The following is a 19,774-nucleotide window of genomic DNA, read 5'->3' as shown; positions in this document are numbered from 1 at the left end:
AAGATCATTAAACAAAAGGGAGGAGGAGAAATCTGTCATTATGAACTTGTTTTGCTACATGTTTTTAGTTTGTGCTATGACTACTAAAGACATTCTCTGAAAGAGCACTGATGATAGAGTGTTTAGAAGAGACAGAATAAAAAGAGTGACAGAAGCAAGCATGGCTGAAACAGTGAAATACTGTAACAGAGAAACCTAAGACCAAATGAGGAGGAAGAAAAGGACAAACCTTGTGAAGAGAGGAGTAATAGGCTTTAGTCAGATAATATGCTATAATTAAAGGGATAGTCCACCCAAAATTAAAATTCTATCATTTATTTACCCTCATATCATTCCAAACCTGGATGAGTTTTTATTTTTTCACTTAAACACAAAAGAAGATGTTTCGCAGAATGCTGTTCATACATTATAATACCTAAGGGCTGTTAAGCTGAAAGCAAAGATTATTGAATAATAACTAAAATTTGTCTGTTCCTCATTTACAAAACTTTTAGAAACCTTTGAATATAATGTCTAAGTTGGAATACTTTTATGGGAAATCTGGTCCCCATTTATCATCTCCTTCAGTGGTCCATGGAAGAAAGAAAATCAAATGGATTGAAAAATAGGTTTTTGAACGTAAATTATGAACTACAAGTAGATTATAACAACTTGTATTTTGGGGTGAACATTTCCTTTAAAATTGATAGAGCCACTCAACGAACAGGTTCCACTTCAAGGCGTAAGCATGTCTTGTAGACGGCGCTCTTGCCGAAGTGATGGTGTCAACTACCTCTTGGGCTAGGTCACCTAGAACCTCCGCGTCCCAAGGTGCCCCGTCTCTGATACCCCTTTTCCACCAAGGCAGTTCCAGTGCTGGTTGGGAGCCAGAGCCTTTGTCTTTGTTCTTTGTCTTTCGACACCCAAAGCACCAGCTCCGAACCAGTAAAAGCGGTTCGTAAGTAGCGCCAAAGCATTGCTGGGCTAGAAGGAAGAACTGCTTGCGTCAGGGGCTGGGGGCGGGGTTACCGTGACCAACAAGACGAACAGAAACTTAGACCGCCATATTTGAAATAGCAGCTAAACGCTAGCACGTTTGATTCGCCGTGTTTGGATGCCGATGTAGGTTCGCAAAACCATGAACTCAATAGCAACGCAACGTCTGCCATTGCTGATAGTTTGTTTAGGTTTGTTCGGGATGGATCTGGGCTGCGTGGACCGTTCGGTGCGAGGCATATCGGGGTGCTGCGGGGGTGACTGGAAAGCAGACGGCTCTTTATGCTTTTGGATCGCTCTCGCGGTGCTTTAGTGTGTTGTGTGCCGATCGATCGATCGATCTACATGGCGCTGATGCACCTCGAACAAGCCTGTTGTGCCGTGCTAGTGAACCGAAACATGAAACATATTCAGTGACGTAAGACCTGGCTCTGTATTGGCTCTCTAGCCTTTGGAAAAGCAACCGGTTCTTAAAGTGCTCGCCAGTCGAACCAACTAAGAACCAGCTATAGCACTGGCTCTGAACTAGCACCTGGAACTGCTTTGGTGGAAAAGGGGTATACGTCAGTAGATCCTTCCTCAGAGGAATCTTCCAAGGAGGGGCTGTCAGAGGAGCATCAGTTCTGGGAACCAAGTCCGAGTGGGCCAGTACGGTGCCACGAGCAGGACCTGCTCCTCGTCCTCCCTGATCTTTCACAGTGTCTGTGCGAGAAGGCTCACTGGGGGAAACGCATACTTGCAAAGGCCCCGCGGCCAGCTGTGTGCCAGTGCATCCGTGCTGAGTGTTCCCTCGGTCAGGGAGTAAAACAACTGGCAATGAGAGGTCTCTAGAGACGCAAACAGGTCTACCTGAGCGGGTCCGAAATGTCTCCAAATCAGCTGGACCGTCTGGGGATGGAGTCTCCACTCTCCAGGAAGCGCAGCTCGTGACAGCTCGTCGGCTGCCCGGTTGAGCAAGCCCGGAATGTGAATGGCACGAAGCGACCTCAGATGCTTCTGACTCCAGAGGAGGAGGTGGCAGGCGAGTTGCGACATGCGACGGGAGCGTAGACCACCTTGTTGGTTGATGTACGCAACAGTTGCAGTGTTGTCCGTGCGGACCAGTACGTGCTTGCCTCGTATGCGCCTCCTGAGACAGATCAAGGCCAGGCGTACTGCTAGCAACTCTAGGCAATTGATGTGCCAGCGCAGTTGGGGGCCCGTCCAAACCCCCGACACTGCAAGCCCGTCGAACGTGGAGCCCCAGCCGGTGGTGGAGGCATCTGTGTAAACCACGGCATGCCTGGAGACCTGTTCCAGGGGCACCCCCGCCCGAAGAAACGAGAGGTCTGACCACAGAGTGAGAGTTCGGCAGCAGGCCGGTGTGACTTGGACCCGGTGAGTGCTGCGTTGCCACGCCCACCTCGGGACTCGGCCATGGAGCCAATGTTGAAGCGGTCTCATATGAAGCAGCCCTAGCGGCGTGACTGCCACCGCAGCTGCCATATGCCCCAGGAGCCTCTGAAATTGTTTCAGTGGGACCGCTGTCCTGTTCTTGAACGTATTCAAGCAGTTCAACACCGACTGAGCACGTTCCTGCTTGAGGCGTGCTGTCTGATTGACCGAATCCAACTCCATACCGAAAAAAGAGATCCTCTGCGTCGGGGAGAGTTTGCTCTTTTCCCAGTTGGCCCGAAGGCCCAACTGGCTGAGGTGTGAGAGCACCAAGTCCCTGTGTTCGCACGACTGGTCCTGAGACTGAGCCAGTATGAGCCAGTCATCGAGGTAGTTGAGAATGCGAACGCCCTGTTCACTCATGGGAACACTCATGGGAACAAAAAGAAGGAATCACCGCCGCTGAAGCGCCATGACACCAGCACAAGAGACCTCCGGAGAGCGTGCTTAACTGTCAGACACTGTAGTCGATAGGCTTTGTCAGGAGTAGAACAATGAACCGCTCGGCTCCGAAGCGAAAAGCTGAATATGCGCTGCACCTGCTGCCTACTTATACTCACATTGTGATCAACGGCAGCTGGATGCAATAATCGCATGCCAATGTGCATTGGCTCGTTTAGATACACTCGTAGTGGACTGGTCTCTCTAAGCGAGATCCCAATTCGTCGGTCACCGACGTGACTCGGAGTGACCGCCTGATATGGAACAGGGCTGTGGGGGACGAATTTACAGTCTGTTCAATTGACCTCATTCATGAAATAAGTGGAATTAATTTTTGTGTAAATCAATTGGAAAATCCATTCTTACATAAATTAGTTAATGGGCATAAATGGGCAAGAATCATTTTATAAATGGTTTATGCATCAATTCATTCTAATCTTAGTCATTCAGCCTACAAAACAATGGAAATATATTGAACAAATTGTACCTCACATACTCATTTTGTTCACATTCAATAAAATATGTCTTCTACTCTAACTAAGGTCTATCAAACAATAATTTTTCTTTTCAGCATTCTTCATGCGAGCACATATATTACATATAAGTTGGCGGAGCAAATGTGAGATGAAGTTCAGACCTCCTAGTGTCCTTTAAAGGTGATATTCACAGCAGTAGACCTGCCTTCTCTTAGGAGATGTATTGTGAAAAACAGCAGAGTCACCCCTGTAATTCAGCCCTGTTTCTCCTATTTCCTGCGTGCTGCAGATCAACGCTAGAGGAAGTTCCTGTTCGAAATACCAGCCCTTTATCATTTCCTTCTTTGAAATGGTTTATATATTATGGGATAATAGACGGCCTCTGTCCAAAGAATTTGCTACTGAAATGTCCTGTCATTTCTGTTCCCTGCATATCAAAAAGGGCTATTTGTCTTTCAGTGAGTCACCCATCTATGGTGCCTTATGGGAACAATGTTTTCCAGTGTGTGTAAGCTGTTTCCACCTCTTTCTTTCAAGAGTACTGTGTTGATGGAGGGGCAAGAAGGTGCACAAACAGAGGTGAATAACAGACTGTGTCATTTATAAGTACAAACACCTTTTCTTCCTGGTTTGGATGCCCTCTTTCCCTTAAAGCTGTGCAGGCTTCCTAAAATTTCATCCTTCAGTGAATTATTGATATTTTCTCTCCTCCTCCTTCCAGACTCTGTAGAGAATACATCCTGCTGTTATCAGTTCCATATTCTGAGAGCCTTTAGTGATTTTGAATATCGATTATGCTTTTGTGAAGGACAGAAATAAGTGGCCTTTAAATGGCATGATGGGAGACGATGCCCGTGTTATCAGCAGACAGGGCTCCTGTTGGGGCGACTGGAGTCTTCCAGCTCACTTATTAGACTATGCCCATCTTCTGCCACACCGGCCCTGAATCTCTCTGTAAATATCAGTCATTTAACTCTGCTGTCACACCGGTGTAGCAAATTAGCTCAAAAGGGAATTGTATATAAATAAATTACAATTCATTATGATTAATTACAATTATTTATATCGGCTGACAGTAATAACTGTAGCAGAATTAAATTGCCATCAGCTGATCTGTTCGGCCAGTGAACATTCAGTGAAAGTTCATATCAACTCTAAGAAAGGATATTTCCTTGGCCACAGAAAATACTTTACTATTAATGCATTAGAGCATGTAGCTAGGGTCAAAATCGTAAAGAGACATTCATTTGCAAGGCAGAACCAGAAACTCATGTAATTTGTGCACACAATTTTTATTAGCTAAAGCTAACACACATAACTAATCTAAACAAACAAACGAATAAACATACACTCACGTGTACATACAAAGGGGAGCTAAAGTGGATGAATGAAGCCATGAGAGAAAACAGAGAATGCAGTTATGGAAAGAGTCAGTTAACCGCCTGAGTAAAACCATCAGCGCCATTTATAACAGGGTCTTCAACTTATACAAAACCTCTGTTTCGTTTAGTTAAATGTACGATACTTGCATTCCCTTTGGTCGTTGAACGAGTGTCCGGATGCAGTCTCGGATGAAAGGTCTGATGGTTTGAAGGTTTGGTGGTGTTGGAGTTCTTCAAGTTCTTCCTGGTTTGAAGGGTGATGAACTCCAAAAGATGTTATTCTGGCTCGGTGGTAATTTGGAGTTTCTTCCCAGGTAGAAAGGGAAAAAGAGCTGGGAAAGAGATCTGCTGTGATCCGAGGATCCTTGATTGAATGAAAAGTCAAGGCCGCAAGGCCTGGCGCAAAACTTAAGGGTCGCTGAGGAGCTCACATCCTTCTCATCCTCTTACGCCGGTTTCACACTGGAAGCGTAAGCAGGGCGTACGCAGCGCGCAAGCAGGACGGAAGCAGAGCAGAAGCAGCGCGTATCCATTTTGCATTCACACCGGCAGCGTTTGCAGCGCGCACCTGAACCGCGGCTTTTGTACAGATTTCTCAATAATGGGTAATAAGTTAGCTTTGTTTTATTTCTATTTAAAATACATTACAGAGGGAAAACGTGTCAAGAAGCTTATTTTTTTAATAAATTACGAAATATAAGTTTGTTTTCAATTTTCTTTTATGCTTTGTTTGCGTGTAGTGAGAGTTGTTGACAGAAGGAAGGCAATCGCGCTATATATGTTGTTAAGAAGACTACGAAAAAGGATGAGACGCAGACTTTGGGTACACTCTATGCAGTTTACACACAATGTAAGATGAAGGAAGAATAGCCTACCTTCCTCCTCAACTTGAAACTTGAAACATTTAATTGTATACCTATATCGCATATTTCTTATATATGTGTGATTATTGTGTGAAAAGTATCCATTTTTAAATAAATGTTTTTATTTCATCAGTGTTGTTTCTTTACTGATTGTAATACTTCAGAAACTGTACTGATTGGATTTGCATGGCTGAGGCCAACACAATGCTTTATCCTGAACATGACATTGTAGTATTGACAGTGCTTTTGAGGTTGTCATTAACCTTGCACAGTAATTGCTTTTACATATTTTATATATGTGTAGAATAATTTAAATGCTAATATTTTGATATATGAATTATGGTATAAATGACCTATTTCATTACAAAAAAAACATTACTAAGAAAATCATTTGTAGTTTTTATCTATCTTATATAAACAGAAAATTTGCATACATTACCCATCAAAAACATAGAAAATCCAAAAAATGTCTGTAATAAGTAACCTTAAACTTCTTAATAGACACGTTTTTTAATGATCAATTTATCGAGAATTAAGTCTGAAATAGACATACAGTAGTCTACAGAGTAGATGTATGTAGCATGTGTGACCTTATTCTGTCTATTGTATTTAGTTAATTAGCTATTAATTTGTTCGTATGTGGGCATGCTAAAAATTGAAAACAAAAAAGTAAGAAAGGTTATTACTTTCTGCACCGAGTGCTGATGCAACATCCTCCCATGCTTTTTCCTTCGCCTGCAAGTCTTTATATAGTAAATTATGAGGATCATAAATAACTGTATGCTTCTCAACCTCCACGATTAGACGAGTGTCGTCCATGATTGTCTTCTTTGCATTAGCACTAGTACCGTCATCATGATGTCAACATGACACCTGTTCTTACGGCAACTTACTATATAGTTATATAACACATATAGGCTAACATAATTAATACAATTAACCAGTGACTTAAGCTGAAATAACAGTATAAATTATTTAAACTAATTTTAGTGATTAGAGCAAAAACTTTATTTTATTTAGTTTTTTGTAATATATGCCTATAGTATTATTATTATTTTTTTTTACTGAAGTTTATACTCTATTTACAACATAGTAGATGTCATTAATTTACATTCTGGGGAACAATTTCACTTTTTCGTGTGTATTTTGTCCATAATCAATGCTTTGTCACTTTAATTGAGCGTAAGCAGCACAGCAAAAATAGACTCGGCGCCGAAACGATCGCGGCACTGCCGCTCCTGCTCTGCTCCTGCTACGCGCTGCCGCGCTGCCCCTGCGTGCTGTGTGAACGCTCTCATCCGTTAACATGGGCGCCGAAAAAAATACGCGCTGCTTACGCCCTGCTTACGCTTGCAGTATGAAACCGGCGTTAGGATCTAACAGAACCGCAGACTGGGGGGTGTCACTGATGTGAGAGGTTTATCTGCTATAGAGGTCATACCTCTGGGGTGTCAAAGACCCAATGGTGTCTTGAACTTTTGGAGGGAAAGTTTTACAACTCTTTGTGTAGCATAGTAATTTGCATTGGTAATTCGCCTGGGGTTAATGCACAAACTACTAAAGATTCTTAGGACACTGATATGTTGCATAGGTATCAACATGTGATATTCACTCTCAATTAGATCATCTGAAGATGAATTGATAGAGACCAAACATGGTATGAGTGAGGTGATCTTAAGTGATCTATCATAAGCATGCATAAAACAGTATACAATACACAAGAACAGTAATAATATACACAATGACCTGAAGATATGTGTGCTCATTCAAAGAAAGGTTTTTCTATGAATTAATTAGAGAAGAGTCAATTTTAATGGCATAATGTCTTTCCTATAGGAAAAAGGTAGTGAGAGTTGCTCTGCCTGCGTTCCTTTGAGCAATAAAACTAGTGTTATCAGATGGGTTGCCATGGAACCAGAGGCCTGTTCTGCCTTTCTTAGGTGTTAGATGCATTTCGGGGGAAGGGTCCACAGACCCTCATAGTTGGCCCTTTGGTTGGGTGAGGGGGCATAAGAGATTATTTGTTAAATATAACAAATTGTTATTTGTCTGATCGGTCCAAATGCTACACTGGATATGCATTGCTGCTTTTGGAGATCGATCAGTTTTGGCTTTTTGACTGTGATTTTCACTTTCTGGCCAAGATAGATCAAATTCCAATCTAAAGAGCCATTCAGACAGGATTGATTTTTTTAAAAGGACATTTTAACACTATTAGGACTGGATTAGTTTCGTAAACCATGGATTTTTAAACTTTTTCATGCCAAGGACCAGGAAATCCTCTTGTGAAGTGCCCACTTCCTAAATGTATAAAAAGTTTAATCAACTAATTTTAAGCATGGCGTTACAAAGATTTTTATCAAAATTAAAAAAAAAATCCCTGTTAAAAACTAGTGCTATCAGTAGAATAAAAAAATCATGATAAATATAATGAAAGAAATGTGACCAGTCTTCAGAAAGCAGAATGAAACCAATACTATCAAAATTCTTGAATCTAAAAAAAAATTTTTTATTGCTTTAACCATAATCTGTGATGGCAAATCTGAATTTTCTGTGTCATTACTCCAGTCTTCAACATCACATGATCCTTGAGAAATCATTCTAATATTCTTATTAGTTCTTTAATAATTCTTATTCTTATAATATAAGAAACAATTCTAATTATTATTATTAGGGTTGAAAACAGTTGTGCTGCTTCATATTTTTTGCAAACCGTGCTGGGTTTTTTCCAGGATACTTAAAAGAAATATCAAAAGAACACAATTTATTTGAAATAGAAATTACTTTTGATCAATTTAATGTATCCTTTCATATATATATATATATATATATATATATATATACATATATATATGCCCCCATTATCAGATTTCTCAGAGGACCTCCTTGTTAGCCATAATGCAGTAGACAATTTGATCTGTTATTTGTACCAAAGAAAAAAAACAGACTTTTTCAATTCGGATGGGGCTAAAACCACAAATGTCTGTGCTAGTTGCCTCCTCAGGGACAACTAGTCCCATGCGAGTCTCTCGCTGTCACTTCTCTGTCTCCCTGTTCTGGTTTCAGTGTCATGCAGTATGGAATACTTGGAAGATGCTGTGATCACAAGGCTGAAGATGAACCGCAGGAACGATCATTTGCTTTAGCTTTAGGCAAGGCTTCTATTTTTAGTTAAATAAAGTTTAGCCGGTTTATATAGCCAGAAAAAGATGTGATGAGATGAAGACCATATTTCCTGCTTGCAGTCTTGAAAATAGAGGAGAAAGACCAGCAGCAGGTGGTCTGTTTAATAAGGGTCTCTCTCTGTCATATGGAGGAGGGTTCAAAATAGCTGTCTGTGTGTGTGTGTGTGTGTGTACAGGAACGGACGAACACATTTGTGCATCTGTTTCCCAAATTTCCCAAGTTGTGACTTGATACATGATTTGTTTGTTCCATTGTATGCTCTGGTTAGATGCAAGCTCATGCATGTGTGTTTTTGTGTGCAATAGATGCTTTTTCTTGTCAGACCAATATTTCCTAATAGAGTACGTGTTTGGTTGCTATGGGGTCTCCCAGGGCGACGAACGGAGATCAGAACAGAGAGCTCTAATTAGAAGTGACTGTGTGTGATTGGGCAGTGGAGTCTGCAGGGGGTGACGAACTCAGCGAGGGTGCAGAGGGGAGAAATAGATGGATTCGAGGTGGGTGGGTTGAGTTTAGATTGATTGGAGAAAACAGCTTGTAGATGGAGGCTTGGGTGTAAAGGTGATTCACTCACTATATGCCCTTGATTGCAAAGCACGGTGCTCTCAGACTACCATTCCCATAATCCTCTAATAACATTTATGTGTGGAACAGCCAGCATGTGCTGTACTGTCCGTACCACTGAATATTTGACTTAGTCTTATTTGGGTGGTCGACATGATGTGCTTTTTTAGCGTCCTGTGTGATGAAGATAGACTGTGACTTTTTTGATGAAAATGATTCATTTCTCACCCTCACGTCGTTCCAAACCCGTAAGACCTTCGTTCATCTTCGAAACACAAATTAAGATATTTTGGATGAAATCCTAGAGCTTTTTGACCCTCTATAGACAGCAATGCAACTGACTCGTTCAAGTCCCAGAAAGGTAGTAAGGACGTCATTAAAAATAGTCCATGTGACATCAGTGGTTCAACCTTAATTTTATGAAGCTACGGGAATACTTTTTGTGCACAAAGAAAACAAAAATACTAACTTTATTGAACAATTTCTTGTCTTCCGTGTTCACGAGAGTACCACGATGCATGCATGTGGTGCTGCTGACGCAGGAGATTTCAGAATGCTTATATTGTTTGAATGAAATGTGTTTTCCTCTTGTAACACTATAAAAACATTTATTATGTGTAGAATACATTTTAACAACACTAGAACATGAAGTCTATTTATAAATGCATTGGTTACACACTTAAAAATAAAGGTTCTTTATTGGCATCTGTGATTCTATGAAGAAGATTTTTTTTAAGAATTATTTTTGGCATTTTACCTTTACTAAGATAGGAAAGTGTAGAGTAAACAGGAAGCAAAGTGGGAGAGAGAGAAGGGGGTGGGATCGGGAAAGGTCCTCGAGCCAGGATTCAAACTTGTTTATGTGCCGGTGCACCGCTCACTTGGCTATTGGCACCAACCCATGAAGAAGCTTTAACATCCATAGAACCTTTGAAGAACCTTTAAAGAACCACTCTTAAAAATAAAGGTTCCAAAAGGGTTTTTGTGGTGATGCCATATACGAACCATTTTGGATCTTCAAAGAACCTTCCAGTCAACAGTGTTAGTGTGAAGAACATTTTTAATGATCTAAAGAAACCTTTTGCGGAATGGAAAAGTTCCATGGATGTTAAAGGTTCATTATTTTTAAGAGTATACCTTTCCACAAAAGGTTCTTTATGAAAAAAAGGTTCTTTAGATTATTCAAATGTTCTTTACACTAAGAAAATATGGTTCTTTTAGGAACTTCTTTACTACAAAGTACTTACTGGACCACAAAGTGGTTCTTCAAGGGCATCACTGCAAAAACACCCTTTATTTTAAGAGTGTATTTTAGAACGAGTGACTGTTACAGCGAAGCTGGCTGAGTTCTGTTTGGCCTCAGATTGACCTAACAGCGTGAAACACAGCGTGACATTAAATCTTATGCTAAGACAGTATTTTGCATGTCACACTGTATGATAAATCAATTGTATTCAAGCTCTATAACTATACACAACAATTGCAGTAGTTTAATTATGTATTATTCAGTTATCTGCATTATAAAACATGTCAAATAGTTTCTGTACAAGATATGTTCCTTTAAAAACAGTATATAGCTATAGCATTCTGATTTGTTTTCAGCATGAGCAAGATATTATAAAGATGTCAGATGCATGAAAAGAATAAGTGCTGCTGCTGTCCTCAGTCCTCGGGGGAAAAGAGGAGCTATTAAAAAGGACAGAACCGTTTCCAAAGACTTGTTTAATTTGTATGAAATATATGGCCAGGGACTAGCTTTGAGAGAAAGTTGAAAAGTAGTTAAAATACAAAAAGTTGCAGTTTTTCTTACTAGCAAGGAATATGTATAGTGCAATACATGTATGTCATGGGGATGTCTTGTTCTCTGAGACAGGTTGTCTAACTAGTGGTTGACATTCATTAATGGGTGAACACAGACGTTTGGATTCCATCTGTTGTCTGACAACTGACACCGTGTCCTAACCAGACATGATGAGATGTTTCTAGCGACAAGCAATTGATCTTTTCAATCTAAACTGCAAGCTGTCTGATCTAAAGGCAAATGGAAGATATTTGATGTCTAATGACAGTAATAAAAGTGAGATTTGGGGCCAATGAGATTTTACAATAGGCGGAGCTAGCATGAAATAAGAGACAAGCCTTCAATAAAATGTTCTGTTGGTCTTTGCTTTTCACTGCAGTGGATGTTTATGGCAAAACCTCGTTACATGGAAGAGCTTTTGTTGTTTTATCATGTTATTGTGGGTGGATAGAACAAAGTGTTTTAATGTCTGTGGAATTTCTTAATTTATGGCAAATCTTTGTAGAAAATAGCCTTGAAACGTCCCTTTGAAGAAAAACTTGAGTATGTTAGTTTCTAAAGCCATTACATCCTTCTGCACTGTTCAGATATTTCTGTCCTGCTCTTTCTCTCAGTCTTTTTCATGCTTTACACAGTCTTGAACACGTCAGGCCGTATCAAATCAAGCTGGAGAAATCATTTGTGGTCATCAGAGTGAATTCAGTGAAGAGGATGAAAGGGAAGATGGTGGTCATGATCTTTTGAGTGTTGTTTTTTTGCTGTCATTTACACACAAGCCTTGAAAGACCTCTTGCTTTCACTGTTGCTCTCTCACTGTCTCCTGGTTCTGGAGCATTAAAGGTGATGTAATAGGTGTGTAATTTCTCGACGCTAAAATAGTTTCTCCTTTCACACTCACTGAGAATTTTAAATTGACCGTTATCCCCAGAAAAGAAAATTTTGTCATTGTTTACTCGCCCTCATGTTATTCCAGACCCGTATGCTGTTATATTTTTGGTGGAACACATTTTTCAGGAATTGTTTTGCAGCTCAATTTATAGTGACTTGTGGCTGTCAAGCTCCAAAAAGGACAAAGAAAATCTTCACTAAAAATAATTTTCACAGATAGCAAGCCATAAGAAATAAAGTAGAGTGTGCTTCACAGTGCTGGAAAGAACATTGCTTTCCACCGCTGACCATCACCGCAACAATCTCTGAGCAAAACTATGTATTTTACAGTATCTAATTGCTGAACAAATTCTTTCTAATAAAGAAAATACTTTAGGCAGTTTATGAGGTCTGAGTGTACATGGGAAACTGCATTTACCATAATACTCTGTAGGAACGCAAAAACATAAATAAGCTGCATTCAAATCATGTCAGAATAATCATATACATACGCGCACACATGGACACCGTAATGAGAGTTTTTATTTTTATAATTTAATTTAATTAGGCTATTTTTTATTTTCTGTCATCTTTAGTAATTTTATGTTCTTTTGCCATTTTTAATAATGTTTTTCTGTCATTGTTTTTAATAATTATATATAGCTTTAATTTACTTTTTTAATTTATTATTTATAGTACTTTTAGTACCTCAACTTAATCTCATTTCAGTTAGTTGCCAAAGCAAGATTTCTTATTTTCGTTAAGTTTTTCATGTAATAATTTAATTCAACTTCAATTCAGTTGCCGAAAACTATTTTTAATAGTTTGAGTTTACAGTAACAATACTGATTAAAGAATTGCAGTGGAAGAAAATTAGTATTAATCCTGAGTTATAACTGTGACGGTCAAATTAATTTGTATGCATTTTATGCATTTTATGTTGATGAAGAATAGTGATGACACTCGTTAGAAAATTCTATTCATTAAGCCTGTTTATAAGGAGACAAGGCTGTATGACCAAGCTGCTTTCCCCATCATTTTCTGTGACAACCAATTACACATCGAATGCACATTCATTGCTCTTCATTTGTCATACAATAGCACTAAAATGGCTTTGTCATTATCAGGTACAGAAAAAGAGAGAAATAATTAAGGATTGTGTCAGAAATGACTTGAATGCACACCATGTCATGGTCATTTCCAAACACTTAACTAAGAGCTTCTTCAAAAGTTCAAGGTATGGCTAGTTAGCGTGGTCTAGTTACCCCCTGCTGGTAAATGGTGTAACTACATCATGTGGACACCACTTCATTAATATCCATTCAGAAATCAGTGCTATATTATGACTACATAAACTGTTTTTGCAAGGAACATATATACTATTGTATAATACTATTACAGTAGTTACAGTTTTTTTTTTTTATTTATTAATTTTTTTAGGAGGGCATAACCAGTACTGCATCTGCTCTCTGCTGCCACCTAGTTTACTCCCCGGTATCTCTCTCTCTCTATCTGTCCGATTTTTTCTGCAGTTAACTATAGTCACAGCCAGGTTGCTGTCCCAGAGTACTGCAGATATCTGAGTCAGCAGCTGCTGCAGTCATGCCAGGAAAGAATTATACAGACATAATACAGAGACGGTCTTTAACTAACATACATTCTCTTTCACAGTCTTAAACGCTCCATATGGTGATCATTAATGCTGTTTCCTCCAGGGATGATCCTGATGTCTTGATTCGGGTGTTTCAGTGCCGTAATAAACCGTATGTGCACATCAGTCAGTACTCTTTCTCACATACTGTTTGTCCCATTGACAGTTCAGTGAAATTATGACTAGCATCAATGTCAGGATGCTTTCCTCCTCCACAACTGTACATACAACTCTCTCTCTCTGTCTCTTTTTTCCATTAGCTGTTGGTTGTGCTGCAGCAGGGCTGTTCTCTTTGCTGATGCTGCATTTCTCTCCACATTCATATTCTAATTTCACCACTGTTGCTGCATTTTCCCTTGAAAACTTTATGAAGGTCATTCTTAGATTAGAGTTAAGCCTAAAATGAGCTAAAAGCTGTGTTTTAAATGCAGATGGGATATAATACAATTCTTCTGGTGCTCTGTTTAATTATAGACACATATATTCTATAAATTAGATTAGTTACAGTTTATCTCAGTTGTTTTCACACTAAAATCCATTATTATTATTTGACAAAATTATTAATATTAAATTTTTTTTAATTTAAATTAATATTATTTTTTTATATATATATTTTTATAATAATTATTATTATTATTTTACTATTTTGGAACTGTGTTGGGACAAAGCACTTACAAAATCTTATGAACCATGAGTTTCCCTTTTACAAACAAAGACTAATTCTCAAACATATAAACACAAGTTGCATTTTTTTTCTCAAAACTCTAAACACAAATGAATCATTTTACAACCATTTTGTGCTCGTGTTGAAAGCACTAGCATTCAGAAACCATCTCAATATCATCACAACCTCAGTTAACACACAATTCTCATTATGTGAACATTAGTATGCAAACTACTTCACACAGTAGCCAGAATGGGGTTTGCAAAAATAGCTACAGAGTTCTGGGCTTTAGATGCAAACAATACAGAAAGTGCTCACATTAGAGGAAGAGTATTAAATGAAGTATCTGCCATTCACTGCCAACATGCCTTCTTCTAAAATGTAAATTAGGCTTTTATAGGTATATGATGAGGTTTGGTTTTTGTGCAAAGTTTGAGGTTTGTAAAATTTAGGTTGATTTCATGCTATATTTGTTTTTCTCCAGGTAGCTTTGATTAAATGTGTTTTAGTAACTAAAAAAAAAGTATAGTACTCTATATATTTCAGGTAGAGCTATAATAGAGAAGTTTGTGGGGAAGTTCAAAAGTTTGGGTCAGTTATGGGAACACATTCATATTTAATGTTCAGTCCCCGTAGGGGAAGAGAACAAATGTGGAGTGTGAGGTTTAGAGGTGGAATTTAAGTAAACCTTAAAATAGCTGGAGCTCAGGAAAAAAAAAGTGCATGTCTCTAGAGATTCTCCACTCTGACACAGAGAGAACATTCCTAATTCAGACTAGTGACTCACTGCCACTGCTCTGCCATTTCCTGATTTGTTTGTTATTAATTTGTTTAATAAGGGATGCGGGAGACTTGGAAACAGAGTTTAAACTAATTTCAGACTCTTTTTTTCTCTGACCTTCTCAGATGGCAAGGTGTATGCGTTGGGCGGGATGGGAGCCGACACGACCCCTCAGGCCTCAGTGAGGCTGTATGAACCGACAAAAGACCAGTGGCTGCCCCTCACCTCCATGCCTACCCCACGATATGGAGCCTTCTCCTTCCTGCGCGGTAACAAGATCTATGTTCTGGGTAAGCCCTCAAAATTGTCTCATAAATCTGAATAATTTGGTTGTTTGTCAGACACACACTCTTGGTTCCCTAGGAATAATAAGAGATGACCAGATAATAAAAAGGGCAGACAGGCAGGAAAGTCTAACGGTAAAAAAAAAAAAAAAAAATGTTTTTTTCTAATGTCTAATCTAATCTTGACAGCCGTTTACCTTGAACTTTAGCATTTTCATCAACAGCAAAAAATTATATAGCTTTCTAGTGACATGATGGTGGTCACACTCTTAAAAATAAAGGTGCTTAAAAGGTTCTTTACAGCGATGCCATAGAAGAACTTTTTTGACTCCACAAAGAACCATTCAGTCAAAGGTTCTTTAAAGAACAATCTCTTTCTTACCTTTTTTTACCTTCTTTTGCCACAAACAACCTTTTGTGAAACAGAAAGGTTCTTTAGATGTTAAAGGTTCTTCATGAAACCATTTAGAGAAAAAAAATTATTCTATAGCATCGTGAAGCACCTTTATTTTTAAGAGTGTAGATGGACAAAATTTGTAAATTAGAGCAAATAATCTGAATAATTTGATACATTTAGACAGGAATGGGTTATTTCTATTGTAGCATTTTAGAAAAACACTTTCTTCCTACAATAATCATGCATATTTTGTGTAGGCCTATACACTACTGTTAAAATGTTGGGGCTAATAGACTTTTAATGTTTTCGAAAAAAAAGTATCTTATATGCTCACCAAGGCTGCATTTATTTAAAATACTGTGAAAACAGAGCAATTGTGAAATGTTTTTACAATTCAAAATTACTGTTTTCTATTGTATTTTAAAATTTTATTTATTCCTGTGATGCAAAGCTGAATTTTCAGCAGCCATAACATTTCAGTGTCACATGATCCTTCAGAAATCATTCCTATATGCTGATTTGCTGCTCAAGAAACATTATTTACTATTATCAATGTTGAAAACAGTTGTGCTGCTTAATATATTTTGTGGAAACCAGGCAAAAAAAAAGTAATTAAGGATTCTTTTATGAATAGATAGTTCAAAAGAACTGCATTTATTTGAATTCGGTAACTCTTTTGTAATATTATAAATGTTTTTACTTTCACTTTTGATTAATTTAATGTGTCTTTGTCAAATAAAAGTATTATTTTCTTTAAAAAAATCTTACTGTGCCCAAAATTTGGAACTGTACAGTATGTCTATGCATATCATCAACATTTATTGTTTTAAAGGAATGGAAATGTGGGTCTTCTATCTAGAGGTGCTTAGCAGACGGTGTACTAGACTAGCCAATAATTATAATGTAACTTATTTTACGTGTCAGACTGTGTCACAATATTCTCCAGGAGCAGCAGATGTGGTAACAACACCTGGTAATTGTTCATGCCGTGCCAGGGCTGATAAGAACGGTGGAGTGGAGTCATTTCTCAGTGGGGGAAAGTGAAATCTGCACTGCAATATGCTGCAAGGATCTGACGCTTTACAGCAGAGATGTTCAGTTCTTACCTCAGTGATGGAAATCACAAAGGAGCATTAAATGGAAATCTACACCGGAGGTTCCCATGATACACTCTTGTCCCATGATAAAGTCTTGTCCTTTAAAAGAGCCCTTGGCTGCAAGTTACTGCCTGAAATGGGCTGAGTGAAAAAGACGCTGACCATATGTGGCTATTTGATACTCTGTATATATATATATATATATATATATATGTGTGTGTGAATGTACACATTTTAATCAGTATTTTACAATTATTTTCAAAGTAAAATGTACTTATATTACAAATAATATGAATTATTTATTCATAAATGTATTAAAAAGTGTTGGGGTTTTACATTGTACAGCTTTTCATGAAAAGGTAAAGCTGTTGAATATTTTAAGAGACTTACTGACCTTGACACACAGTCTTGATTTGTTTGATTTGGACATGACTTTGATTTGGCATCATTTTTAGCTCCCCCCAAAAAATGTATTGAAGTATATTCAATTATTTGTATATATAAAGTGGAGTTTTGTTGTTTATTGTTATTTCTATAATCAATAGATTCAGAAACAAAAAAATTGTGTTACTTTTTTATTTCTAGACATGCCAAAGATTTCTTTTAAGATTAGGGTTAATAATCATTTAAGAACATTTCATATTTAAATAGTTAGGTGAATGTGTGTGTGTGTGTGTGTCTGAGAATGCATGTACTGTAACAAAGGAATTTAAATTGCTTTACATAAAAGCCTCTGCCAAATGTGTACATGTCAATGCCTGAGTTTGATGAGCATTTGGAATGGTTAAACTGTGTATGTGTGAGTTTGATAGTTGATCAGAGTGTTGAGAGTGTGTTTGTGCCCATGGATTTGACGAGCATGTGGGGTTGCCAGTATGGGGTCTTGTTTTGCCAGATTTGTCCTCTTTCTAACCTCTCTGCACTGTTAGACATTCTGTTCAGGTCAGACACAAAGATCAGCTGCCCTCTCAATCTTTGAGAAGTCATTAAAACTCTGCCTCCCTACACACACTAATGAGGCCAGAAGATTTTTTGTATAAGGTGTAGGCTGAACATGGCAAGAGTGATGGGCAACATCACCTTCCCATGCCAACGTATGATTGATCGGCCAGGTGAAGCAGACGTGCCCTCATTACTGCTACACACCTGGACTTACAGTCCCTCACAGCAAGTACAACTTCTGTGTTTCAGCTTATTATCTAGTTATTATTATCTTGTTTGGTTTCATTTTACAGCTCAGACTGAATGGGAATAGAAATGTGGTGAATTATGTAGAGATGTTCTGATACGCTGCTTAAGATTGCTTGAACGTAGATTAAGGAGAATATGTTAATGTGCATCTCCACCAAGAATTTGCCTCTGGGATAAACAAAAAAAAAAGAAAAGAAAAGATAAATAACTTCATCTTCCTTTAATGGTTTTGGGGACTTTTTATAACCAAATAGTAAAAACTAAAGTGGAGAGTTTGTTCATTTAAACTATTTATGTTTTTCCAGCTAATTCTGAACTCTCATTTAGTTTCTTCTTTCTGAACAGTTCAATTTGATTGGAGTTTGATAAATTCAAGCATTCGAAACCTTAACAGTTTATGAAATTATTAGAAATTGAGATGTGATGTGTGAAATAAGTGGAATGCGGAGTAATACAGATTTCCCCTGTGGACTCATGATTCTTCTCCTCCGCTGTGACACAGTTTTGTCTTGATGGTTAGATTTATACTCATTGATTTGACATCACAGGGAATAATTCATTCAGAGTCTCTCTGTATTCAACGCTTGGTTTTGCTCATATCCCTCCTTGCGGTCTTCATCTTCATTCTTTCTTTCTATCTCTGTTTTTCACTATCTCTCCCTCACTTGTGCTGAAAGGGCTACTAGCTTTTGTGTTGCTTGTCAGGCTTTAGATGCAGTTTGACACTTAAAAAAGTTTTGCATTGAAGATCTTTTGACTGGTGACAGCAGTAAAGTTAAGAAACTTAATTCTGTTATTTGTCAGGCTGCTGGACCACAAATAAAGCGGCAGTAAAATCACATTAAGGCCAGGAATGAGAAATGAGCCTGTATCACAGAATGCTCATTTAGTTTTGATTTACTTTGGGATGCGCCCCGCGAGGTCTATCATGAGCACAGACACTCGATCACGTGTCACCCAGATGCACCATGCTATCTCCCCAAAATAAGATGCCTACTGTGCTCGCTAATATTGTTACCTCTGGTGCGGGCAGGAGAGCGATGTGACTCCATTCGAATGTAAAATAAAAAACATTCTCAGAGAAAGTTTAAGGCTGCTTGAACGTGTTTTCCACTGGTGTTGTTTTCATGAAGCTGAGTGAATGTTTTTTTTTTATCATTAGAATTTTCTGCACTGCCACAAAGTGCAATTGCAAATATAATGTTTCCCAACAGGTCTTGCGTTGTTTGGATAAAGATGTACACTACCATTTTTTATTAATACTTTCAAGGGCACATTAATTGAACAAAATTGACATTAAAGAGTTTATATTATTACAATAATAATGTTTAATTGTTGTTATTTCTAACTTTTCAGTAAAGAATCCTGGGGAAGAAAGTATCATGGTTTCCACAAAAAAATGTTAAGCAGCAATGTTTTCAACATAGATAATAATCACTTAAGCCCTATTCGGACGAGACTAGTTTTCTAAACTACGTTTGAGTTTCGATTCTTATTCACACAAATACCATGGTGAAGCTAAATGGCTAGTATAGCAAAACCATGTTAATGTGTGGTTACTTTACTTTTACTTTAGTTATTTATTTGTTGTAAATAACACAAAATTTACTACATTATAGTATTTATTTGTAGTAAATTCCAACACTATCTTACAGCCAATTCGTACGGCTAATTCGTACAAATATTTCTGACCTATTTTGTAAAATTTTGAAAGATTTCT

At 38.1% G+C, this 19,774-nt stretch overlaps 1 protein-coding gene across 1 annotated transcript in view; it reads left to right on the top strand.

The window, feature by feature from the left end:
* The window catches only part of LOC306859499 (kelch domain-containing protein 8B-like), a gene marked incomplete at both ends in the record, with an annotated part of 109,686 nt that overhangs the window by 47,702 nt on the left and 42,210 nt on the right, over positions 1 to 19,774 (top strand). Inside the window, one exon of the mRNA XM_079400541.1 lies at positions 15,211 to 15,375. Within this exon, the coding sequence (XP_079256667.1) occupies positions 15,211 to 15,375 (165 nt within the window). The remainder of the gene's footprint in view (positions 1 to 15,210; positions 15,376 to 19,774) is intronic.

Source organism: Barbus barbus, assembly GCF_936440315.1.
Source record: "Barbus barbus genome assembly, chromosome: 40".
NCBI classification, from domain to species: domain Eukaryota; kingdom Metazoa; phylum Chordata; class Actinopteri; order Cypriniformes; family Cyprinidae; genus Barbus; species Barbus barbus.
This window is presented reverse-complemented; position numbering and strand designations above follow the sequence as displayed.